The sequence below is a fragment of the Lissotriton helveticus genome, chromosome 1_1, assembly GCF_964261635.1.
Source record: "Lissotriton helveticus chromosome 1_1, aLisHel1.1, whole genome shotgun sequence".
In the NCBI taxonomy this organism is placed as follows: Eukaryota; Metazoa; Chordata; class Amphibia; order Caudata; family Salamandridae; genus Lissotriton; species Lissotriton helveticus.
Window position 1 is genome coordinate 2,063,307,921 of NC_136057.1, and position 26,646 is coordinate 2,063,334,566.

General features: G+C 49.6%; 1 protein-coding gene across 4 annotated transcripts in view; it reads left to right on the plus strand.

Annotated features, from left to right (window-relative positions):
• The window catches only part of USP33 (ubiquitin specific peptidase 33), a 372,522-nt gene that overhangs the window by 193,178 nt on the left and 152,698 nt on the right, over positions 1-26,646 (plus strand). For all 4 annotated transcript variants that reach the window (XM_078645171.1, XM_078645190.1, XM_078645199.1 and 1 more), the window contains 2 exons: positions 1,542-1,714; positions 1,799-1,869. In XM_078645171.1, the coding sequence (XP_078501297.1) occupies positions 1,542-1,714; positions 1,799-1,869 (244 nt within the window). The remainder of the gene's footprint in view (positions 1-1,541; positions 1,715-1,798; positions 1,870-26,646) is intronic.

Here is a 26,646-nt window from a genome sequence, read left to right on the forward strand (position 1 = left end):
CAGTCTGTGACATGACAATTGGCGGAGTTAAAATCAGTATTGTTGCTGATTTAGGATCCCCATATACAATTGTTAACAAACAGATTTGGGAAGAAAAATTCACGCCTAGCAGTGGAAAACAGCTTGATAAAGCAGATACAAAAATCAAATCATTCACAGGGGAACCGATGAATCTATACGGATTCAGATGGTTCAAATTCGTTATAAGGGACGAGAGTCTGATGACAAACTATATGTATCCGCCGTTGGTCCGTCTGTATTGGGATGGATGGACCAAGGACATTTGGGAATCATTCTTCACCCAAGCAAAAAAGAACTTGTTCTTGTTGTCCAGGGAGAGGACAACTATGGTGAATCTCTAGTGAGCAAATACAATAATGTGTTCAATGGCAAGATAGGTGCTTTGAAAGGATACCAACATAAGATCCAGGTCAAGGCACATGCAAACCCTGTAGCACATAAAGTCAGGAATCTTCCATTTTCAATAAGGGAAGAAGTGAAAACACAATTAGAGAAATTACTCGAGGAAGGCATCATAGAACAGGTGGAGGCCACGGAGTGGAGTGCGCCCTTGGTTGTAGCAAAACGCCACAATGGCAATTTATGACTGTGTATTGACTTACACAACCTTAGCAATAATATAGTGGGCGAGCAATTTCCCCTCCCCAAAATAATGAAATGTTAGCAACTACAAAAGGAGTCAAGTGGTTTTCAACGATCAACCTAAAAGCGGCATACTACCAGGCAGGCAGCTGCCTCCCATTCCAGAGGTGTGTGAAGCACCCCCGGTATGCACTAGCAGAGTTGGGAGAAGGGTGTTACCCCCTGTGAGACTCTCGGATTACATCTGTGATTAGTCACTTGCATTACGTATATTGAAGTACTGCATATTATGTACTCCTCTCCCCATCTCTCTCTGTCTCTCTCCATCTTCCTAAACACTGTAACTTGGGATCCACAGTTTGTGTTTTCACATGAAGGTGAATCATTACATGTAATATAAAAAACACTGAAGAAAGAAATGGGCTGGGTACTCTACTTTGGTGGTAATGTTGTCTAGAACTTGGTCTGGCATAGATTGTCTGATTCTTTTTGTTTCCAAAGGCTGCTGTTCCTAGTGACATAATGTTCCTAATGGGTATGATTCAGTCTAAGGCCATATTTGATAGGGATTTTTTCAACAATCAATCTGATTAGAGTTATCGTGGAAATCTTGATGGGTAATATTTATCTGCTCTTTATGGTCACTTAATTTATTGGAACAATTCCTTGTATCAGTATTGTGGCTTCTAATAGATCAATAATCCTTTTAATGCTTTTCAGTTTTGTTCAAACTAAGCATTTCTTATGTTATCTCAAGTTACCAATGTTGCCTATTTGGGTAATTTCAGTGATACTGTTGTTCATCTCCTTATAGCATGCTCTGGTGTACAAAGGCATATGTCCCTGCCAAACACGTCCCAGGTTAATTATAGTAGCAGCACATCTCAAGCGTGATCACAACTAAATATAATTACTTCTATTGCTTACCTCCACTTTAGATATCTGTAACACTGGAAACATTCCAGGATCTGTCTCTGCCTATTCCTGGAAAAGAAGATCTTGCAAAGCTGCATTCATCAAGCCACCAGTCTTCGCTGGTCAAAGCAGGGTCTTGTGGAGAAGCATATGCCCCACAGGGCTGGATTTCGTTTTTTATGGAGTATTTCAAAAGGTATTTCATGTACATGGGAATCTTAACTGCTTTGCACTACATCTGTCAGTAATTACTTATAGTGATCGTTTTATTCTTTTCCAGCTGGTTTTGGGGTCCTGTTGTCACGTTGCAGGATTGTCTTGCTGCTTTTTTCACAAGAGATGAACTTAAAGGTAAGCACAACAAGCATGGGCATAGCCAATAGTTCTCGCCTTTGGGACTTTGTAAGTGTTTAGCCAAGCAGCACATTTTGTGTAACTGTACTAAATTGATGTAGTGAACTCCCAGTATTAAAAGTTGCACCACAATGCATACTAATAAGACTGCTTTCACTCACATTTGCCTTCGAAATGTACTTTGTTTAGAAGAACTTTATTAGGTTGCACTCTTCTCAACAGTGCTACCAGGATGCAATGTGTGGTCCCAACCCTTTACAACAGGGCTAAAGCAGTTTATATTCCCATCACATATTTTGCAAGAGAAGTAAAAATCCTTGTCCTAGAAGGAATCTATGTAAACTCTCTTAAGATATTTTAAACCTGTGTGTGCAAGTCACTTTTTCGTCATCGTTTGATGCTGGGGCGCATCTTGTTTCAAGGTGTGACAGGCATGAGGGTGTCCCATAAGAGAAGAGCAGGGTCATTTTACAGGTCATTCAAGGCTTCGTGTTGGAAAAGGAGTTCACAGCCCCCACTGCCCTTCCCTGCTCCTCATGTAATTACTATAACAACTTAAATTACAGATAACTTCTTCCTAAGCTGTAAGTCTAGAATATAAGACTCAAAACAACAAGCATTTGCAATGCAATAGGTCTCGCATTTACTAGAGTTTGAGCTATTGACATTGTAGATTACTGTGCCTTTTATTAATGTGTTGGTTTTTGAAACAAATACATAAAAGGCATTGTCAATTACAATGCCAATAGCATAAACACTCTCAAATGCGAGACCTATTGCATTGTAAATGCTTGTTTTACTGAGTATGTCCATGCAGCCGTTTAAATTAGTGCATGGAGCCACATTGTGTACCCAGGTGTGCAGTTTGAGATCCTTTATAAGTATGCCCTCGATACCCTGAAATATATCCCTAGTATGTGAAAGGCTCGTCATAGTTCATTCTCATCAGGACAGTGACAACCTGCGTGCGGGTCACTATTGACCCCAATGTTCCTGCTTGCCGTGGCAAACCTGCCCATGCGAACAGCCAGGTAAATCGCCACTGATGGTCTAAGTAATAACAGTAAGCAAGTGTGGAATAGCTTTCGTGTCGGTGTGTACACTGTGACACCGTGCGCAATCAAGCACACACACACACACCAACACACACACTCCTTGAACACACACACGCATACGTCACAGCGTACGCACACCCGTGTCACATGCACACACACCCAGGTAAGGTATAGAACTCACACTGCATGAAACAAATTCAGCAATCACCCAGACAGAAGCAAATCTTTCCATATATGCGCACACACAGAAGCACCACACACCGCAAAAAAAGTCACACGGAACACATGCACGCCAAATACCCGAGACACCCAGCACATACACAAAATGTATCCAATCACTCACACCAAAAGCACCCTATACATCTCACATACAAACAAAACAAAAACATGGCCACTGAACACACACACACCACACCCAGTTGTAAAAAAAGATACCCCAAACATAAAGCGCACATGTACACCTACACAAGCACTGGTGCATAAGTTATCTGAAAGAAACAGGTTAGTGTTAGATTCCGTCACTTAGAATATCCCCAGGCATCAGACTGGATCCAGAAAGTTTTGCGTAGCAGTACCCCTGCGCGTCGGTAGGCGTCGTCTGCGGCTCCGCGTCCGTCGTTGGTGCCGGGATGACGTCGTCCGAGTACTTAGACGCCGCCTTTGCGCGCTAACGTCCGTTCTTCTTTTTTCCGCACCAGCAAGCGCAGATCCGGAAAAAGCAGTACTTCTTAGTCACTTTTAGACTAACTTTTTGGATCCTTTTTGGAGTCGGTAGACTCTCGGTGCCGATAGGGATGCCCGGGTTCAAACCCTGTGCAGATTGTAACCGCCTGATGTCGGTTACCGACCCCCACCGTCGGTGCCTGTATTGCCTTGGGGCCGACCACGACGACAAGTCGTGCCCCGATTGCCGGGCCTTGACGTCGAAGGCTAGACGGGAGCGCTCCCGTAAGCGCCTCAAACTCCGGCAGTCGACCCGCGCCGTTTGCGGTCCCGGTCGAAGAGGAGGTCGAAGGACTGGTCGCGGGGCCACAGTCATCGCAGCTCGGCAAGTCAACACCATTCGTCGGGCTCCAAGTCCTCATGTAAGAGGCACAACAAGTCGAAGAGACGACATCGCTCATCCAACTCCTCCCCCCGACGCTCGCGCGATGCGGTCGGGGGTTCGTCGACACCGCCCACGCGTCTCTGCCGGAGCCGCAGGCGCCGCGACCAGCTCCATACCCACCGGTCCCTGGGCTGAACGCGACACCGGAGGACATCGATGCCTTCCTCATGGCCATAAGGTTGCTCTCTCCTCTGTCTGGTCCTGCTGTGGTGCCTTTGGGCCCTCGGCCCCGACTGGGAGCCCAAGCGGGCCGGGGACTTTGGCCCCGGCGCCGTCGAGTGCTTCGGCCCCGGCGCCATCGATGACTTCGGTCCCGACGCTGCAGGGCCGTGCTGGATCCGGGTCCGGATCCGGGTCACCGCTGGTCGACCTTACGACCCCTCCTCCGGCGCTGACCCCCAGGGTGTCGCCCTCGATGCCGTCCCCGGACGACGTCGTCCCCGTTCCCTCCCTCGGTCCAGATCCGGCGTCGCTCGATGCGTTTGACGCCGAGTGAAGATCAATTCTTCTATGATCCGGCCCCATCCTTTGCACCTGACTATCAGGAGATGGGAGGCAAGGAGGATTGGGAGGGGTCTGAGGACCCTCTGGCACGGGAGTGCCAGTCGTATCAGGACTGGACAGTTAAGCTTAGAGGAAGCCAGTGGTCTGGATACTTCACCCGACACTGGATTTGTCTCCCCTCCTACCGTGGCTAAGGAGGAGGGGGCTGCTTACAGTGTGGTGCTGACGAGGGCCTTGGCTCTTGAGCTCCCCGTTGCGGCCGTGAGGACTAACCGCCTCACCGAGGTCCTTAAACCGCAGGCAAGCTCTTCGGAGCTTCTACTGCTGTTTAATGAGGCTTTACTGATATTCTGTTGGGCACCTGGTCCAGGCCCGCTACAGGCCCCCCTTGAGATCGGAACGTGGCCAAACGCCACCGACCGGCCCCGGGCGACCATACCTTCCTGTCCACCCACCCCAACCTCGAGAGCCTGGTTATCCAGGCCTCTAACTCCCAGACCTCATTCCCCACTGCTCCACCTGATCGGGAATCCAAAAGGTATGAGCAGTTGGGTAAGAAGCTGTTCTCCTCACTTAGTTTGGGGTTGTGGTCGGTCAACACCGCTTGCTTTTTGGGCAGCTATACCCACTCTCTGTGGGACACGGTCGCGGACGTGCTGCCAAATTGCCCGGAGGAGGCCCGGGGAAAACTCGTTCAAGCCCTTGCAGAAGGGCGAGATGCAGCACGGTACTCTATTCGATGTGGGGCTGGATACCACGGACTCGCTGGGCAAGGCGATTTCCATGACTGTGGCGGTTCGCCGCCACGCCTGGCTGAGATCCGCCAACTTTTCGGCTGATGTCCAGAACTCACTCATGGGCATGCCGTTTGATGGCCGTCGCCGACAAGGCAGACAGTGCGCTTGAGCGTTTCAAGGACTCCAGGGACCTGTCGGGCCAGCGCCAGCAAACTTCTGCCTTTCGCTCCTTTCGTGGCCAAGGAAGGGGTGCCCCTTCACGTCCTGCCAGCCACGGGCCGCAGACCAGCATCAAGCGCGGTGGCGGACGTGGTAACCTCCGTGGCGGTGCCAGGGGACAGCGGCGACGCCAGTCCACATCCACCCCCGCAGCATCCGCCTCAATCGTCCGAAGGGGCTACTCACTCCCCTTTGAGGCGACCCCTCCAGCCATGCCACTGCAGTACCACTGCGTGTCGGGGGATCACTTGCAACTTTTGCAAGAGGAAGTTACGGCCCTCTTGGCCAAGGGGGCCATCGAGCGTGTTCCTGGGCCAGAAGTAGGGTGTGGTTGTTACTCCCACTACTTTCTGGTTCCCAAGAAGGGCAAAGGGGGCCTGCGCCCTATCTTGGACCTGCGGAACGTCAACGGCTTCATCCGGAAGGAGAAGTTCAAGATGCTGACTTTGGCTCAGGTCTTAGCTGCCCTAGACCCCGGAGACTGGATGGTAGCATTGGACTTGCAGGACGCATATTTTCACATCCCTGTCCTGCCGGCCCACCGGCGTTACCTGCGGTTCACGGTAGGCCATGAGCACGTTCAGTTTACCGTGCTCCCCTTCGGCCTTACCAGCGCCCCTCGGGTGTTCACGAACGTGATGGCGGTGGTTGCAGCTCATCTGCGCAGAATAGGGGTGTCAGTCTTCCCCTATCTCGATGACTGGTTGTTGAAGGCGGGATCGCCCCAGACAGTCGTCAGCCACCTCCAGACTACAGCCGACCACCTGCACCTGCTGGGGTTCTCCATCAATGTGCCGAAGTCACACCTGTGTCCCTCTCAGAAACTCCTCTTCATCGGAGCGGTTCTGGATTCGGCGCAGTTTCGGGTTTATCCTCCCGAACAGCGGGTTTGGGATATTGAGGCTCTGATTCCGATCTTTCAGCCTTTATCCCCGAGTCTCAGTCAGGTTGACACTGCGGCTTCTGGGGCCGATTGCCTCCTGCATCCTTCTGGTGCATCACACCAGGTGGCGAATGCGTGCTCCTCAGTGGGACCTGAAGTTTCAGTGGGCCCAGCATCAGGGCATCCTGTCCGACCACGTCCTGATCTCGGAGGGCACTGCGAGACAGTTGCAGTGGTGGCTCACGGACCGCGTTGGGTCAGCGGCAGTTCTCTCTCCCTACCCCAAGCGGAGCACGTAGTGGTGACGGATGCGTCCCTCCTGGGATGGGGGGGCCACATGGGAGAGAGGGAGATCAGAAGCCTCTGGTCTCCGGCGGAGTCCCGGCTCCATATCAACCTTCTGGAGCTGGGGGCGATCCAGCTTGCACTGAAAGCCTTCCTTCCCTCTGTCCGGGGATGTGTAGTGCAGGTGTTCACGGACAACACCACTGCCATGTGGTACTGCAACAAACAGGGCGGGGTGGGGTCATGGACCCTATGCCAGGAGGCTCTGCGCCTCTGGGAGTGGCTGGAACATCAGGGCGTGACCCTGGTGGTTCAACACCTGGCAGGTTCTCTGAACGCCATGGCGGACGAACTCAGCCGTCAGTGCATGATGGATCACGAAGGGCGTCTGATCTCGGACGTGGCGCAAGGCCTCTTTCAGCAGTGGGGGGAGCCTTGGTTAGATCTATTCGCCACAGAAGAGAACGCGCAATGTCATCAGTTCTGCGCGTTGGAATTTCCAAGGCGGCACTTGTTCGGAGACGCTTTTCGTCGCGAGTGGAGCTGCAGTCTGTTGTACGCCTTTCCGCCTATACCACTTCTGCCCAGAGTGTTGAAGAAGATCAGGCGTGATCGGGCCCAAGTCATCCTTGTGGCTGTGGATTGGGCACGAAGATACTGGTATCCCGAGCTTCTCAGCATGTCAGTCGATCCCCCGATTCGTCTGCCTCTTCAGGAGGACCTTCTGTCGCAGCAGCAGGGTACGGTCCTCCACCCGAACCTGTCCAGTCTCCACCTCCATGCGTGGAGATTGAGCGGCGGCTGTTGAGGCCATTTGACTTGCCTCCTGAAGTCTCTGATGTCATTCTGGCAGCCAGGCGTCCCTCCACAAAATCGGTATACGCCTGCACGTGAACCAAATTTGTGGCATGGTGCACAGCAAAGGCTGCGGATCCATTTTCTGACCCCCTTTCAGAGGTTCTCCTCTGTAGGAAGGTAGATCCCTGACTATGGTTGCCCCCAACTTTTTGCCTGGTGTTTTGCTGGTTTTCTGACTTAGTTGACCTGAGGCCCTGCTATTCAGGACCCCAGGCCCACTGCTCTCTCTGTTAAAATGGATTCCATGTACCCTAGGTACATATCTAATTGGATACTGAGTCACCTTATCAGTCCCCGTACAGTGTACCTTAGGTACCCAGGGCAGAGGTGTACCCAGAAGTCTCCCAGGGGCTGCAGCATGTATTATGCCACCCCTGAGTTGACTAACTAAATCTGATACAACTGGCTGCACGACAGCTGGGGCAAGGTGGTGTAATCACCCTTTGCTTTAGATATAGTATCCCTATATCTAAACCTAAAATGGACACCTATATTCCTATAAGTCACTCCTATGGCAGGCCTTAACAATCCTGAAGGCAGAGTGCGTGGAATAAGGTGAAATGGTGCTCTGGCATGAGCTGAGCCCGTTTGCAGCTTGCGGAACCAAGTCCTAATAGCTGTTCCATGATAACGCATACCATGTACTCTTAAGTGCATTATCATCCTCGCGGTTATATGCCAACTCTGGTATCGCTTTATCAAAACATGTCGAGTAAGGTGTCATACGAATTGGAATACTAACCCCTCGCCAATTCTGGCGACGGGGTTAGCATTCCACCCTTCTAGAGGGACACGACATGTATGTAACCTGTAACCCCGGTTAAAGTCAGACATAGCCTCAGCTCCACAAGATGGATGCTGCCACCGAGACACAAGTCTGCCCTCCTGCTGCTGGGAGTCCTCCCAGCACAGGAGGCAAGGACAAAGGGTTTCCTGCCAGGGGCGGTGCCAGCACCGTCCCAGACAGGATTTTGTGTATTCTAGGTAGGCAGGGCTTTAGAGGAAGGTGACTGCAAGTGGCACCCCTGTGCTCACTGGGCATAGGCCGGCTTGAACCAGTTCCAGGGGCACTCCAGCCCCTGATCTGGGGAAAGCCCGCCAAAGGAGAGGGGTGTAACCACCCCCCTCCTAGTCCCACCCATAGGGCAGGACTTAGTCGCGTGCCAGCCCCCTTTTGCAGGATAAAGGTAGGAGCAGGCCCCCTTCCAAATTAGATCAATCTTTGAATCCTGAAACGACTTTCTACGAGAGGAACTCAAGACTCTTCCTAAGATTTTCTCCCTTGTGACTAAGGAGTAGTCACCCTGCAGCAGCAGGCACCACCCAAGCATCGCGGTCTGCTGTAAGTCTCTCCTCCGGATCAAGACTGCCCAGCACGACGAGAACCGGCTTCCCTGGCACCTCTGACCTCAACCTGCATCATCAGCCCAGCTGTGATCCGTGGGTGTGACGAGACCTCGAGGGACCGGCCATCTTTAAAGACTGCACGACGCTTGTCCAGCACAACCACCGAGTGACCCTCGACTGAGTGCTTTGGGGTAAGAGAAGCCCCGACCCTGAGCAGCTTCAGCACCGAAGTTCAGCCCCCCTGCATCCACGAGATCTGCGTGGGGCCCTTCTGCTCTTTGCTGCCCACCACGTTGTCCAGGTCACTTGCCCGTTGGCTAGTGACCCTCTTACGACGCTCCACGACGACAAACACCGCTGGTCTGGTTGCTCCAGACTGGCCCTTGCTTCCCTCCATCAGAGAAGCATCCTGGACCCTCCTGGTCCACTCCAGACGCCATTTTAGGTCCACCGCGTGGGCCTTGCATTTGCCAAGACTTGTTGCCCCAATCCTGGGTCCAGCGACGTCGACAGCAGAAACCTTCGTGGGACAGCTCGCACCTCCATCCTGGTCGCCGACAACGCCTCCTGGTCCGAGAGACTGCAGATTCCAGCAGCGCCCCACTCACCTGGTCGAGGTGACTTCGTCCGGTTCCACCCTGGTGCCCACCTAAATCACTGGCTAGTGATTCAGAACTTGGTCCCCTCTGCTTTCAGGTCTTCTTCTTCCCTGATCCAGGCTTGGATCACCACGAACTTCTTCACTGGCCGCCTGCCAGCAACTTCTTTCTTCAGGCTCCTGGTTCTTCAACGAGGGTTTCCGACGCAACTTGAACCCTATGCAGCCGCAGCCCCTGGGCTAGGTAAACCGAGTACTCCGGTGCTCCAGCATAGTCCAACACCCTAAGTGTTCGGATCCACTCTTGTTTTCGACCCACCTAGTCGGGTTCGCCCGAGAACAGTAACTTTGCAATTGCTAGTATCCATAGACTTGTTCCCGCATCACGCGTGAGAGTTTCCACTCTGCACACGGCGTCCCTAGGCCTCCTGCTTCTAATCCAAGGGTTCAGCATTGTATGCCTAGCGTTTCTACAGTCTAGAAAAGTATTACTTACCTGCTAGTAATTTCGCATTCCACTTCTTGTGTATATGGTTTTTCGTGCCCCTCGGGTACTTGTGTAAATTGTGCGACTTTTAGTATTTTCTTAAGAGTTTTGTTGTGTGCTTAGCTCCCTGTCTCATAAAGAGCCAGGGTAGTCTTGTTAGAAATAAATATACTTTATTTTTGATAACAACTTGTGTGGTGTCCTTTCACTTGGTGTTCAAGGGGTAATGTGATGGTAAAACAGCTGGCTTAACACGCCCTCTAGAGTCTTAGCCTTAGACTGCTCGTATCCATGCTACTAGGATAGCTGGTCTATAAGGTTGACTTACAACCAATCATCAATAAGAGTTGTTTGGACTGATACAAAGTGATCACTAGAATAGTGAACATTATATATCAGCCCAACTTCTCACATTGGTGGCAGCGGTGGGATTTGAGCTTGCTGTTGTTTTACCACGCATATCCTAAGAATATCATTTGAAAGATCACATAAGTACTAAGGTACATATAACTTAGCTTAGAATACTCTGAGTTCTACTGAACCAGCTGTTGTAGCTCCTAGGGCCTAGCACACCCTAAACTACAACTCTAGCAAGGGATCAGTAGGCAAACAAATAGTGTAGGTAAGTGCACCACTTACACCTCACTAGAAAAGCATGTCTACCCATGGAGAGTCTTCAGAGACTCCCCTAGTGGTTGATGACCCTCCACAGGTCAAATCAAGATATGCAGCTCTCAGTTTCCAGGAGATGAGACAAGTGTGTACCTTCAGGAAACTGAAACAGGGGTCTAACCCCACCATTCCCTTTCTAATAGGTCTCTTAGAGACATGTGATGCTAGAAAGGTTTCTCAGTTAGATGGGAATATGCCAGCCTTAGAGGGTACCACTGGGGATCCAGACGTCCTTGACACTGACAAAGCAGTTGAGGAGGAGGATCTAGAGGAACTCTCTGAAGGTGAGGCAAACAAGGGTCCTGAGTTAGTCAGCAGACTCACTAGGGCCAACTTAGACCTACTTGGGCAAGGATCTGGGGGACCCCCAGTACTGACCCTAATGAGGCCTAACCTTGGAGTTAGAAGAGGTAGATCTCCTTCTAGGGACTCCAGTATATCTCTGCACTCTAATGCCTCTTCTCAGAGGAGAAGGATTTCTCCCCAGAGGAGATTGACTTCCCCTCAGAGAAGAGAGCATGAAGCAAGGATGAAGCAGGCTAATCTGAGGATTGAAAGGGAAGAACTTGCCCTGGCCAAAGAAAAGCTTGCCTTTGCTAGAGAGCAGCAGATGAGTGGGACAGTTCCCACTGGTGGCAGCAATCTCCCAAGAGATAAAGAGAAGGGTTTAGATACTAAACACCTGACAAAGATAGTGCCCCCCTTTAAACAAGGGGATGACATCCAGAAATGGATGGCTGCTTTGGAGAGGGCCTGCACTGTACAGTGCATCCCCCAAAGTCAGTGGGCAGCTATACTGTGGCTCTCCTTTGATGGCAAAGGTAGAGATAAGCTCCTCACTACTAGAGTTGAGGATGCTAACAATTACCAAGTCCTGAAAAATACACTGGTTGATGGGTTTGGCTTAACCACTGAGCAGTACAGGTTGCTGTTCAGGGATACCCAGAAAACTCAGTCTCAGGATTGGGCTGACTTTGTTGATTGTGCCACTTAGGCTTTGGAAGGCTGGCTACTGGGTAGCAAGGTTACTGACTTCACAGGATTGTATAATCTTATTATGAGAGAGCAAGTCTTAAATAATTGTCAGAACCAGTTATTACACCAGCACCTGGTAGACTCTGATCTGACCTCTCCACAAGAATTGGGTAAGAGGGCAGACAAATGGGTCAGAACCAGGATTAGGCCTAAGAACCAAGGTGGTGACCAGAAAAAGGAATCAACCAAGCCTCAAGAGAAGGGTGGGAATAAATCTGCAGATCAAACCACATCAGGTCCCCAAAAATCCTCTGATGGGGGTGGGTCCCAGAATCCTTCCAATGCCCAGAAGAAACCTTATTGTTATCCCTGTAAACAGGTGGGTCATTTGAAAACTGACAGCAGTTGCCCAAAGAACAACAATAAGGAGAACATACCCCCAAGTAACATTCCCAAACCTCCTGTTACTACTAGTAGTAATCCCCCAGGTGGTGGGAGTGCCCCCAAGAATTTGGGTGCATTTACTTTGGGAGTTCCTGGGGACTCTGGCCTAACCAGGTCCCCAAACTTAGATACTCTTGTCTGTGAAAATGGCATGGGGTTTGCCAACTTCACTACTTGTCCCAACACTTTGAGCAAGTACAGACAGGAGCCCCTCATCAATGGTATAAACGTTGAGGCCTATAGAGATACAGGGGCTAGCATCACCATGGTGACTGAGAGTCTAGTCCCCTCAAGGCAACTTTTACCTGGTGCCACATACCAGGTGACCAATATTTATGGAGTACAGAGAAATCATCCCATGGCAGTGGTAAATCTCAGCTGGGGAGGTGTCACTGGCCACAAGAGAGTGGCAGTGTCACCAAACTTGCCTGTAGATTGCCTACTGGGGAATGATTTAGAGCTCTCAGCCTGGGCTGAGGTAGAGCAAGAAACCCATGTTAAAATGGTGAACCTCCATGGTAAGGTTAGTGGGACAGTGATAGCCACAGCCCCAGTCCAAGATGTCCTCCCTGAACAGGTCAGGAGGGCTGTGCCAGTCACAGCCCAATCTCAGACAGCTTCCTTCCCAGAAAAGGTTAGCAGGGCTGTGATGGTAACAGCCCATACCCAAACTGAGTCCCCTCCTGAAAAGGTTGGTGGAGTTGTGATGGCCACAGCTCAAACTCAGACAGATAATAGTGTTGTGAAGCCTGAAACTATGGATCACTCCACTCAGACAGAGAGTATTGAGGAGGAAGAGAAATCTCCCTCCCACCAGACTCTAGGAAAGGATCAGCCTCCTCAGGGAACTGATCTGACCCCTTGTGAAGGAACTGCCCCAGAGGTAGTCAGGCCTAGCCTGGCAGAGCCCCTGATGTCAGTGGACCCTTCCAAGGTGGGACCCAGTCTGGAGCAGGTAACCTGCCCCTCTCTACCCTGCCTCAGTCAGCCCAGGGCTGTAGAGGTCAGGGAGGCCAGTGTTGGACCCCAAAGGGCCCCCTGTCAAAAAGAATCCCCCAATCAGCAGATTAAGGGCACTGAAGCTAGTAATCCTAGCCAAGTGAAAATAAAACAGACTCCTGAGGGATCCCACTTAAACCTAGTTAGGGAACTCCCACAGATGGACACTGTTGGGCACAGCCAAACCTGGGACCTGAGGGCCCCAAACCTGACCTGTCCCCCCAGTAAGCCAAACAGAGGGACCCAACCTCCAGCTGTAGGTAGCCAGAGGTTGACCCTGAGAGCTCAACAGAACTCAGTCTTGGAAAGAAAGGCCTCTATGGTGGATAATGATTGGAGGAAGCTGAGCCCAAAATTAGTGGAGCCTCACTTCAGTACTCCATCTCAGCACCAGCCTTTTACTTTGCCAAAACACACCACAGGTAGAGATTCCCTATGGTGGAGACCCTCAGGCACCCTTAGGGTGAGGGATTGCTTAGTGGACCATGAGATAGGGGGTAACCATGCCAGTGCTGGTACTTCCTTATATGGCCACTTAGGCAATATAGGCTTACCTGTCAAGGATAGCCTTATCTCCTTTCGTTTGGGGGGGGGGGTTATGTAGGAAGGTAGATCCCTGACTATGGTTGCCCCCAACTTTTTGCCTGGTGTTTTGCTGGTTTTCTGACTTAGTTGACCTGAGGCCCTGCTATTCAGGACCCCAGGCCCACTGCTCTCTCTGTTAAAATGGATTCCATGTACCCTAGGTACATATCTAATTGGATACTGAGTCACCTTATCAGTCCCCGTACAGTGTACCTTAGGTACCCAGGGCAGAGGTGTACCCAGAAGTCTCCCAGGGGCTGCAGCATGTATTATGCCACCCCTGGGTTGACTAACTAAATCTGACACAACTGGCTGCACGACAGCTGGGGCAAGGTGGTGTAATCACCCTTTGCTTTAGATATAGTATCCCTATATCTAAACCTAAAATGGACACCTATATTCCTATCAGTCACTCCTATGGCAGGCCTTAACAATCCTGAAGGCAGAGTGCGTGGAATAAGGTGAAATGGTGCTCTGGCATGAGCTGAGCCCGTTTGCAGCTCGCGGAACCAAGTCCTAATAGCTGTTCCATGATAACGCATACCATATACTCTTAAGTGCATTATAATCCTCACGGTTATATGCCAACTCTGGTATCGCTTTATCAAAACATGTCGAGTAAGGTGTCATACGAATTGGAATACTAACCCCTCGCCAATTCTGGCGACGGGGTTAGCATTCCACCCTTCTAGAGGGACACGACATGTATGTAACCTGTAACCCCGGTTAAAGTCAGACATAGCCTCAGCTCCACAAGATGGATGCTGCCACCGAGACACAAGTCTGCCCTCCTGCTGCTGGGAGTCCTCCCAGCACAGGAGGCAAGGACAAAGGGTTTCCTGCCAGGGGCGGTGCCAGCACCGTCCCAGACAGGATTTTGTGTATTCTAGGTAGGCAGGGCTTTAGAGGAAGGTGACTGCAAGTGGCACCCCGGTGCTCACTGGGCATAGGCCGGCTTGAACCAGTTCCAGGGGCACTCCAGCCCCTGATCTGGGGAAAGCCCGCCAAAGGAGAGGGGTGTAACCACCCCCCTCCTAGTCCCACCCATAGGGCAGGACTTAGTCGCGTGCCAGCCCCCTTTTGCAGGATAAAGGTAGGAGCAGGCCCCCTTCCAAATTAGATCAATCTTTGAATCCTGAACCGACTTTCTACGAGAGGAACTCAAGACTCTTCCTAAGATTTTCTCCCTTGTGACTAAGGAGTAGTCACCCTGCATCAGCAGGCACCACCCAAGCATCGCGGTCTGCTGTAAGTCTCTCCTCCGGATCAAGACTGCCCAGCACGACGAGAACCGGCTTCCCTGGCACCACTGACCTCAACCTGCATCATCAGCCCAGCTGTGATCCGTGGGTGTGACGAGACCTCGAGGGACCGGCCATCTTTAAAGACTGCACAACGCTTGTCCAGCACAACCACCGAGTGACCCTCGACTGAGTGCTTTGGGGTAAGAGAAGCCCCGACCCTGAGCAGCTCCAGCACCGAAGTTCAGCCCCCCTGCATCCACGAGATCTGCGTGGGGCCCTTCTGCTCTTTGCTGCCCACCACGTTGTCCAGGTCACTTGCCCGTTGGCTAGTGACCCTCTTATGACGCTCCACGACGACAAACACCGCTGGTCTGGTTGCTCCAGACTGGCCCTTGCTTCCCTCCATCTGAGAAGCACCCTGGACCCTCCTGACGCCATTTTAGGTCCACCGCGTGGGCCTTGCATTTGCCAAGACTTGTTGCCCCAATCCTGGGTCCAGCGACGTCGACAGCAGAAACCTTCGTGGGACAGCTCGCACCTCCATCCTGGTCGCCGACAACGCCTCCTGGTCCGAGAGACTGCAGAGCCCAGCAGCGCCCCACTCACCTGGTCGAGGTGACTTAGTCCGGTGCCACCCTGGTGCCCACCTAAATCACTGGCTAGTGATTCAGAACTTGGTCCCCTCTGCTTTCAGGTCTTCTTCTTCCCTTATCCAGGCTTGGATCACCACGAACTTCTTCACTGGCCGCCTGCCAGCAACTTCTTTCTTCAGGCTCCTGGTTCTTCAACGAGGGTTTCCGACGCAACTTGAACCCTATGCAGCCGCAGCCCCTGGGCTAGGTAAACCGAGTACTCCGGTGCTCCAGCATAGTCCAACACCCTAAGTGTTCGGATCCACTCTTGTTTTCGACCCACCTAGTCGGGTTCGCCCGAGAACAGTAACTTTGCAATTGCTAGTATCCATAGACTTGTTCCCGCATCACGCGTGAGAGTTTCCACTCTGCACACGGCGTCCCTAGGCCTCCTGCTTCTAATCCAAGGGTTCAGCATTGTAGGCCTAGTGTTTCTACAGTCTAGAAAAGTATTACTTACCTGCTAGTAATTTCGCATTCCACTTCTTGTGTATATGGTTTTTCGTGCCCCTCGGGTACTTGTGTAAATTGTGCGACTTTTAGTATTTTCTTAAGAGTTTTGTTGTGTGCTTAGCTCCCTGTCTCATAAAGAGCCAGGGTAGTCTTGTTATAAATAAATATACTTTATTTTTGATAACAACTTGTGTGGTGTCCTTTCACTTGGTGTTCAAGGGGTAATGTGATGGTAAAACAGCTGGCTTAACACGCCCTCTAGAGTCTTAGCCTTAGACTGCTCGTATCCATGCTACTAGGATAGCTGGTCTATAAGGTTGACTTACAACCAATCATCAATAAGGGTTGTTTGGACTGATACAAAGTGCTCACTAGAATAGTGAACATTATATATCAGGCCAACTTCTCACATCCTCTTTCTTCTTTCTCTTGCCCAGCAGGGCTCTGCTCTGGGCACTATCAAAGGCTACCTCTCTGCCATTTCAACCTTCTTAAGGCTCTTTTCAAGTCCCCTGTTGTAAATAGATTCTTGTAGGGCATCACTCGCATGTTTCCTCCTGTTTCTTTCGTGATGCCTCAGTGGGACTTGAACCTTGTTCTGACTTATTTGATGTGCGCTCCCTACGAGCCACTTCCCAATTGACCTCTTCGTCTACTTACTCTTAAGACTGCATTTCTGGTTGCCATCACCTCTGCCAGGAGAGTGAGTGAGCTCCAGGCTCTATCTTCTCAACCTTCTTTCCTCTCTGTCCATCCGGACAAAGTTGTCTTGAGAACGCGCTTTCCTTCCTGCCCAAAGTAGCCTCAGCCTTCCACATCGGGCAGTCCATCACCTTACCCACCTTCTTTCCGCCTCCGCATTACTCAAAAGAGGAAGAGAGGCTCCACCTTCTGGACCCAAAACGTGCGCTCTCATTCTATCTGGACCGCACATGCCAGTTCCGGGTGGACGACCAGCTCTTTGTTGGTTACGTGGGCGCTAAGAAGGGACGTGCGGTGCACAAACAAACCATTTCTCAGTGGGTCATTTTGTGCATAAAGGCTTGTTATTCACTGGCTAAAAAGGAGCCTCCTGTGGGGCTGCATGCCCATTCCACTCGGGCCACGGCAGCTACTACTGCCCTGGGTCGGGAGTCCCCTTGCTGGACATCTGTCAAGCAGCTACGTGGGCCTCGCTGCACACGTTCGCTAGACACTATTGCCTGGACAGCCAAGTCCGGAGAGATGGCTTTTTCGGCCTTTCTGTTCTCCAGGACTTTCTGGTGTGATTATTGGTTCGCAGACCCACCACCGGGGTTGGTATTGCTGGGGTATCTATTCTAAGGTAAGGAATCTAACACTAACCTGTTTCTTTCAGATGCACAAGTTACTTACCTTCGGTAACGATATATCTGTAAGACACAGTAGTTAGTGTTAGATTCCTTACCGCCCCACCCATCCTCCCCGTTCTGCGAACCGATATCTAGGGTTAAGGTTCTTCCCTTTGAGGGCCCTAGTTTCATGGCACCAGTGTCGGTTTTTATCATGGCTCTGCATTTCTGGCGCGGAAAAGCTGTGTAAAAGAACTGACGTCAGCGCCGAGGGCGGCGTCTAAGTACTCCGATGTCATCCCGGCGCCGACGGCGGACACGGAGCCGCAGACGACTCCTACCGACGCGCAGGGGTACTGCTACACAAAACTTTCTGGATCCAGTCTGATGCCTGGGGATATTCTAAGGTAAAGAATCTAACACTAACTACTGTTTCTTACAGATATATTGTTACCGAAGGTAAGTAACTTGTGCAATACACAGACACCTCGAGCCGCACACCACACGAATAATCGCATCCAGACAGCACACGCATACGGAGATTTACAAGCACAAACACATGCGTGAACATGCACGTAAGCACACATATGCAGGCACATGCATTTATAAGTACACTAGTGAATTGCACTGCTATGTAGAAATAACATTCTTAACACTTAAAGTTGGTTTCGGGAAGTTATATGTACATCAATAGCGGTGCAGTAGCTTCGACGGCACAACACGTCAGCCAGTTGGTGTGTGTATATAGTTATATAGGTGATTACGGTTTATCCGCAACAATCGGCATGTAGAAGGGATCTCTGGATGCACAGCAACCCAGCCTCCTATAGCAGTGCCTTAACGCGCACATTCGGCTCAGTAAAGGCATATATGGCCCGTGACACTTTCGCTCCCCACACACCAAGAGGAGCAGAAATTACAAGCGCCAGAGATTTATCCAAAAGTACAGAAAGCAAATGTGCGCAACTTATGAAAATAAACTCATAAAGGAGCCCGAGATCGCAAAAGCACCGCTCACATGAATGTTACAAGGCGCATACCCAAAGCCACTGAAGAGACGTCACAATATACAATATAGCCATTCACCTGTATAACGGCAAAATACGTTCGTGCGGAAGCAGGACAGCTGTGCAAACTTATTTTCCCAATAGCAACTCGAGTTTACAATGTAAACGGCATGCTTGCGAGTTAGCAGAACGATCTCACGATCCCACAGACGACAACACCACACTCAGCAATAAACATCATAGAACAGGCACATGCCCCTTGCCCACAGGATACAATGACCAATGAATAGACTATATTCGTCAGGGCCAATGAGCGACCAACAATCGACTCTACCACAAAGTCTATTTAAGAACTGACCATTTCTTACCTGCTATGTTTATTTCAACGTCTTTGGTAGCTGCAACTTCCAATTTTCTGCAAGACCAAACGTACCAGAAACTGGGTCAACAGTAGCTAAAAAGAAGAATAATCCAAGGCGGCGAAAATAGGCCGATGCAACCAAAACTGGAATCATGCCTACTTGAACGGGAAAGTACACAGGAGGGAAGGGCCATATCAAGCACAGTGCAAGGTTATGCACGTCTTAGAGGGATCATGTACGTCTTAGAGGGATGGATTATTAAGGGGAAAGAGAGACGCCGCGGATGAGGGCTCTGTACATTCAAGACGTACTGCAACCATGTTTGAGGTGCAGGACACGCATTACTGTATGGGTGAGGCAATACTGCAGATTTATGAGAAGGGGTGGTGCATATTTATGGGGCTGTGCATGTGAAGGGCGCGGAGTGCATTGCTGTAACGGGGGTGATAAATATTTGAGGCAATGGGGTATCCACACCGAAAACGGAATGCCAAATAGTAGTGGCATAACGCAGAGACCTGCGCCTCCGCGGCGCAAACTCAGTACTGGGCAGGCTGTCGCACACCCGAGCCTCGTCCTGCAGCAAAGAACCCGACATGGTATTCCTGTCCTTGCTCTCAGCCCTCTCTACAAAGTAAATCGTGTCCCGGCCGTGCAGCCTATCTGCCCTCCAACCGCCCAGTCTTGGGGTCTCTGCTGTGCATCCCTTCTCTGCAAAACCACCGCCTGTGCACCATCCGTCACCTCATTAATGTAAGGTGTCAAGTGGCGGCGCTGCATGGGCGGCTCCTCGGGGCCTGACTGCGGCTCCTTCACTCTGCTCTCCTCAGCGCCGCGGACATAGAGGCACTCGGCAGGACCGCCATTTTCTCCCTACTCAAGTCGTTCAGGAAGAGGATGCTGCGCGCCGCTACCAATTTCCGCTTACCAACGTAGTGGCTGTTTAAAACAACCATAATGCAACAATAACCGTGCTTACATTAAAATAAAAGATTTTTAATAGTGAAACCGCCCGTAGGTAAGTAAAACAATCAAATATTTCAATGTGTTATGTGCCTAAACGTATCTACAATTATTTTGGAGAAACACACGTAAAATTGTTGTTCGAAGGAGTTAACTAAATAGTTGCATTTCTTTAGCCGATCGTTTGTGATCTTTGGGTACAAGCGAGATATTTGCTAAGTTTCAAGATGGCCGCCGGTATTGTGTGAAACAGTCAATGTTTCGACTATGTTTGGAACGAAAGTCGCCCTTGCCCTGCAGTGCCATGTAAGCGCAGCTCTTCTAGCATCTTTCCGTACGCCACTGCCACGTTGCATTTTTTATTACAAGCAAAGCGCTCGCTACGACGTACACTTTTCTGCCTTCCCACTTGGACGGACTCGGCCTGACTTCCTGCTGACGTAAAAGGTTTATTATCTTCTTTATGGGGCCATCTGTTTGGACCCATAAAGAAGATAAGAAACCTTTTACGCTACAGTAAGTTGGGGAAGCCAGTCCAAGTGGGACGGCTCTGAAAGAGAAAAGTGTACATCAGAGGACGCTCTTTTCCAATGGCTGGCCACCGTTTAGCATGAACGGTGACGCCAGCCAAATGGAAAAGAGGGGTGGGGCTTAAAGCCTGCTAGTGTAACCCACCAAAACATAAAATCTCGCGAGCTTGACTGCATATGTGTGCAGTCAACGCTAGCTTGACCTAAAAAATGGGGGGCAGGATGGAGAAAGTGGTAAGGGACAGGGAGGTAGCACAAACCGCATAGACAGGGGTGTAAAGGAGGCAGAGCTATGAAACAGCAACACGCAGAGGGATGTTTGAGACAGTAAGAACGAGGGGGTAAGAGAGAGTAGAGAAAGAGGGAGAGAGGTAAGAGAGGTGGGAGGTAAAAGTGACAGAAAAATGGAGGAAGGCGAGAAACATTAGGTAAAACACAAAAGACCACGAGTATCTCGTAGAGACACCTGAGACAGGGAACGGGCGTTGGAGCAGGGGCTAAAGGAGACATCAGCGAGTAGAGGCAGAAGGGGTAGGAGAAAGGGAGAGGCGAGAAAGATAAGAGACAGAGGCATAGACCGGGGAGCTTGAGGGGAAGCAGGCAGAGAGGAAGGGTATGGAACAAGGACCTGGGGCACCAGCCTGCACGTGACCCGGCCAGACATTGTCCTGCCCTCGTGAAACTTTACTGAATTATGTGTGCTAAGAAAGGAGTGGTGGGAGGAGGCGCCTAGACAGAGGGAACCAGCTAGAAACTGCAAGGAGCTGATGGTAGAGATGGGGGCTGGGAATGTAGAATCGATGGAGAGAGAACTTATTGTAAAGTAAGAAACGTAATCAAAAACATGAATGGGATTACATGTGAACGACAAGTTACAATTACAGGGAGCCCTTTTGACCAACAAGGGAGGTGTTCCCACGTGTAAAGTAATTGTAATGTGCACTCTTTGGGGTGTTAAACATTGTCACGGCCGCCCCCTCCTCCGGAAACACAAAGTGGCATTTATTAGTGTTGGCGCCGGGCGACCCACGTTACCCCGTGAGTCATCTGCCCGAGCCTGATCGCCCCTCACCCCTCCGGCTCCGACGCTCACACATGATGCTGGTCACCTGGGTCAAACGTGCAGGTCTCAGTGCCACGAAGCAGCGTGTACACTTCGAAGCACCAGCGGAGAGCGAAGCATCCCTAGGCGGGAGGTCCGCCGCCTGCGGCGGAGCATCCTTCCCCCCTGCCTCGATACCCGCCTGCAGACAGATGCAGCGTTCAGACCTACGGAGACGCAACGGTCTGTGGCAAGGGACACCTTGCAGATACACCAGTACCACAAAGCACTCACTAGACCAGCGCGCGACAAGAAATGCCATGGCATGGTCGATTGGAGCCTGAAGCTAGCCTCCTGCATGCCATGCAAGCCATGGAATACATTAACAGTTCGGCCACAGTATATTGAGCATGTTCCTACACCCCCTGCCCCCCTAATTATACGTCAGATAAATGTCCTATTTCCAAGATGTCACACAAAGATTCAATTACACTGTCAACCTGAGCTGAGAGCATCATGAAAATCCGACACAGATCAGTACCATCAGGAAGCAACAATAGAACCCAGTTATATACATTTACATATACACACACGTATATACATGTATGATAAGCATTCAGTGGTGCCGCCTTCCTTAACAATAGGTACTTACAAGACAATACACATGGGCAGCCCCAGGGATGCACTTTACACAAATAAGACCACTAAATCAGCCGCTCAGACCCAGTCAGGCAACATTCACAGCCCAGGGCTCCCCGACAAAGAAACTTAAACCTTACCACCGAGCTCTCCTGCAGCAGGCTACGCACTGAGCCTCACAAGTTGATGTTCGCCCTGAAGGGTCGTCCAGACAGCCGATAGCGGCCCTCGGTGCCCTCCTGCAGCTGGATTCCGCCAGACAGGACCAAAGACTGACTCTCTTTGTCGCTATTAACTCCAGCTGCCCATGTGCATCCTCCTTGTGCAGCCTCGAGCGCGGGAGGGGACGTGGAGGGCGGGAGCAAGCTCGTTCCTGCCATGTTAGATTAAGTCAGCATGTGACTAAGGTCCCCCTCGTGTGTCAGACAAAATTATTTTTTTTAAATTAATTTGTATTTCAGTTACGCACTTGTGGCAATAACGATGAGGATTCTGCAGTAAAAAAACGGACTCCCGCGACAAAAAAAAAAGTTAAAACGGAGGCCGTAAAAAAATAACCAATATTGGCGTGCGCTGTAAGGAATGCAGCTGCCATTGTGCCCGTCGCTCCACGCAAAAGTGAAAGCTAATTGGAAACCCGATCCTGAACAGAGGGCACCGTGCGCCGCTGCTCGCGCCTCAGACCATAACTCCGTTGGAGTGAAAGTTTTGAGGAAAGGCGGGACATGTACTCGTCTTTGGCCATTTGCGTGCTTTCATTATTGAAAGCCACACGCAAAGGCCACTGGGATGTGTGGGAGGAGGCAGATCCACACGGAGTAGTCTCTTGGAAGTCTGAAGTGATTCCAAGAGGCCTTCTCCTAGATCAGCGCATGCACGATGCGATAGGCGAGACCTAAAAACTAGCCATTATCATTACAATAAAGTGTGCTCTATTGGAAAGCCTATTAAAAGACATACGTCTGTTAACTGAAGCTTTTTTTACTTTGCCTGTTGTATGTTGTCCGTTATTTCAGTTCTTGTAAATATAGATTTTTACCTGGAAGGATTTTATCCTTGATTACATTTTGGGCTCCCGGTTTTCCGTTTAAACGGATTTTTACATATAAATACAGACGGGAAACAAGTTTTCCTTTGTCTGTATTTATATGTAAAAACGGGAAAATACTAGCACATTTTGTGGCGCTGCTGTGCTCCAGCAGAGAGTTGCAAAACAGGATGGTATGGTGATTGCTCACAGAGTAAATCGCCTCTGGTGTTATCAGAATTTACAACAAAGCCTCGTTAGCAAGTGAATGGTCTTTTAACCCGTTGGCCGCTGCCGCAATTTCGCGGCAGTGCGGCCGTTTTAAAGAACGGGCGGGGCTGCGTCGGCTGTTAAACGTGCGCAGCACCAGCCAGGTAGTGCTCTGAACGTTCAATGGCCGACGGCAGCACTTAACGTGTTAAAGACCTGTGAAGTACTCTGGTGCGGCTGGCAGCTCAAAAACTGTGTGTGTGCCTACATAGGGGGGAGGTATTGTGAAACGGTCCAGCTGCGTCTATAAGGTCAAGCTTGTCCCACGGCGCTACCTTAGCTTCGGCTCTGGAGCTGTACGCCTGCCAAGTAGGGCAAAGTTCAAGTAGAGAAAGTGAACTCTGTAAACTGTCAGAGTAACTCCTCTAGTTGTATAGTTCATGTGGTTTGCACACAGTGTGCCCTTCTGTTACCATTCCACATCCTTATCTACGCAGCGTTTCATAAAACACGAAACACACAAGGTAGAAACTAAACTGTGCAGAGGGGGACGTGAACTCTGGCCTACGGGATGCATTCTCTAATGGTGTGTCCCTTATTCATAATAATTAATAAATTGTATTCGACCCTCACTTTTATGTTGACTTCGGTACAGCTCATCCATCTATCAGGAAGCAGGTGTTTTCAAAAACATGAAGTTGATGAAAATTATCTATGCTCTGACAATATCTTACCTGGCGCAGCAGTCCAACTGCCTGATTCTATATGCTATTTACTGAAATGCTGTGGGTTTGCATCAATTCCATAATTCATTTCAACAAAACTGACAGTTTTCCAAACACAGTTATGATCAACTAAAATTATACCTTAGAAGGCACAAATCCATGAATGGTGCAAGGATTTATAAAGTCCCAGGCAAATACGTATCATTCTGCACTCCTGACAAAAGGGTCATATTTATCGTCCCCAGCTGTGACATTGTTTCCTATGCTGCCTCCTGCTGGTGGCACCTTACCGTAACTCGCTTCAAGGAAGTGCCTGCACTTAATTCATTTTTACTGGGTTCCAGCTTTGTATCATATATGTTAAATTATTAAATGAAAAACACACTCCAAGAAAAATATTATTTCTGGATCATGCGTTAAACCCTTCAATAATTCGGACAATCCACAAACACTTGTCTTAAAGGGGTCTAAAATCTTTTGTAAAAAGTAAGCAAAAATAAATGGAGGGGCTTAAAGTTTTTGCTTAGAAGCACACCCCTGGTGCTGATTTATACTCTACTGTGAACAGAGTTCAGTCAAACCTATACTGTTAAAATGGGGTTTCTTTTTTCTCTTAGTGAATCCCTTGCCCCTGTGTGTCAGGCCACAATTGCGGTCAGGATCTCAAGCTGACAATGGCAAAAACTAAAATATTAATAACTATGGAATTATAAGGAAACAGTAAAGTGCAAGCCACCCTCACTGTGCAATCTGTGTCAGTTAGGGTATGGAAAATCCCAACATTTTTCCCAATTCAAAAATTATAACCGGCAGTTTAGAAAGCCGTGTTGGGCACAGACAGACATGCTTTTTTAGGCAGCATATTACTCTTGTCTAGTAATGTAATGTAATGTAATTGGTTTTTTTATATCGCGCAACTATTGCTCCAAGAAGCATCTAGGCGCCATTTACTGATCCAGAGATGTAGGAGATAGGTTGGTTACTGTTGAAAGTTCATCCAACTATTACACTAGTGCCCTAGCGCAGGTATCCTGCAACCTAAAGACCCAGGTTTTCAATCCCTTTCTGAAATCCTTTTCTTTTTCTATTGCTCGTAGAAAAGGGGGGAGAGTATTCCAGGCCTTTGCTCCAAGTACTGGAAGTGATTTGCCACCTCTTGTGCTAAGCCTGACGGTCGGAACCGACAACAGGTTAGCATTAGAAGAGCGGAGGGTGCGTGTTGGGTGGTATCTGGCAAATCTCCGCTGTAGGTATTTTGGACCTAAGGCGTGGACGGCTCTGAAGGTAATAATCAATATTTTGAAAAGAACCCTCTTGGTTATAGGTAGCCAATGTAGTGTGTTTAATGCTGAGGTTGCTGATGATTTCTTCGGCCATTTCAGGACTAGCCTGGCTGCAGCATTTTGCACCATCTGGAGTTTGTGGGTGACAGCTTTGTTGGTGCCTGCATAAAGACTTTTACAGTAGTCTATCCTTGACGTCACCAAGGCTACTGTTACTGTTTTTCTAGCCTCCAGCGGAAGTAGGTCAAAAAACTTCCTGAGTCCTTTGATAATGGCAAAGCACGTTCCTGCTACTTTCAGGGCCTGCTGCTTAAACGACAGGTTGCTGTCAAATGTGATCCCCAGATTCCGTGCCGACTCGGTTGTGTGGGACGGGATTTCTGCCGTCTCCGGCCACCATGTTTTGGGGACAAAGTTATTGTATGGGCCCATTGGCATAATCTCAGTTTTGCCCGTGTTACATTTTAAGTGATTTGTCCTCATCCAATTGAATGTAGCGGTAAGGCAACGTTTGAGATTTTTTTCCCCTGCCTGGGTTTCTTTGTCCAGGACTATGATCAATTGGGTATCGTCGGCGTATGCTACTACATCAATTCCAAATGATGATATTAGCTTAACCAAAGGAGCTGTGTAGACATTAAACAATGTCGGGCTTAGGCTCGACCCTTGCGGCACTCCCGTCTTTATTTGTTTCTCCTTAGAACAGAAGTCGCCCAGTGTGACCACTTGTCTCCTGCCACTCAGAAAGTTCTTTATCCAATCTAGGACTGTGCCGGAGATTCCAGATGTTTTCAGCCTGTCAATCAGGATGGCATGTGAGACTGTGTCGAAGGCCGCCGACAGGTCTAATAAAATCAGGACGGCCTTCTTCCCCTGGTCCAGTGCCATACGAATGGTATCAGTAGTGAGCAGGAGGGCAGATTCGGTAGAATGCTGCGCCCTGAAACCTGATTGATTAGGATGCCATGCTTCGTTATCCTCCAAAAACTTGGTAATCTGTCTATTTACACAGGCCTCTGTGATTTTACATAGCACTGGAAGTAATGATATTGGCCGAAGATTCGATAGCGTGGTGGGGTCGGGCAGTTGTTTTTTTGCAGTGGTTTGACTGGCCAGGGATGTATTTATAATTTCATTGATCATCGGGTTCACTACCTCAACAATCATGTGTAGGAGCGCAGGGGCACATGGGTCAAAAGGAGAGCCAGAGTTGGCAGCTAAGATTGCCTGGGATGTCTCCTCCATACTAATTGGGAGAAAAGTTGCCAGCTGGTTCCTTGCCCTGTTTTCGACTACTGCTACTAAATCAGGAGTAGTGAAGTCCTTCGTAAGGCCCAATACTTTATCCTCAAAGTAGTCCGCAATGATGTTGCACAGATTCTCAGAGGGCGGGATTTCCTGTTCTAGTATTTTGGGCTTATTAAAGCCGTTTGCTATTTTGAAGATGGTTTTTTGTTTATTGCTATTGCTGGCGTTTTCTATTTCTGCCGTGTAAAAATTCATTTTTGCTTGTTTGATTAATGCATGATATGAACTTCTAACTGTTTTGTATTTCTTACGTTCTTCAATGCAATAATTTTTCCGCCAGCTA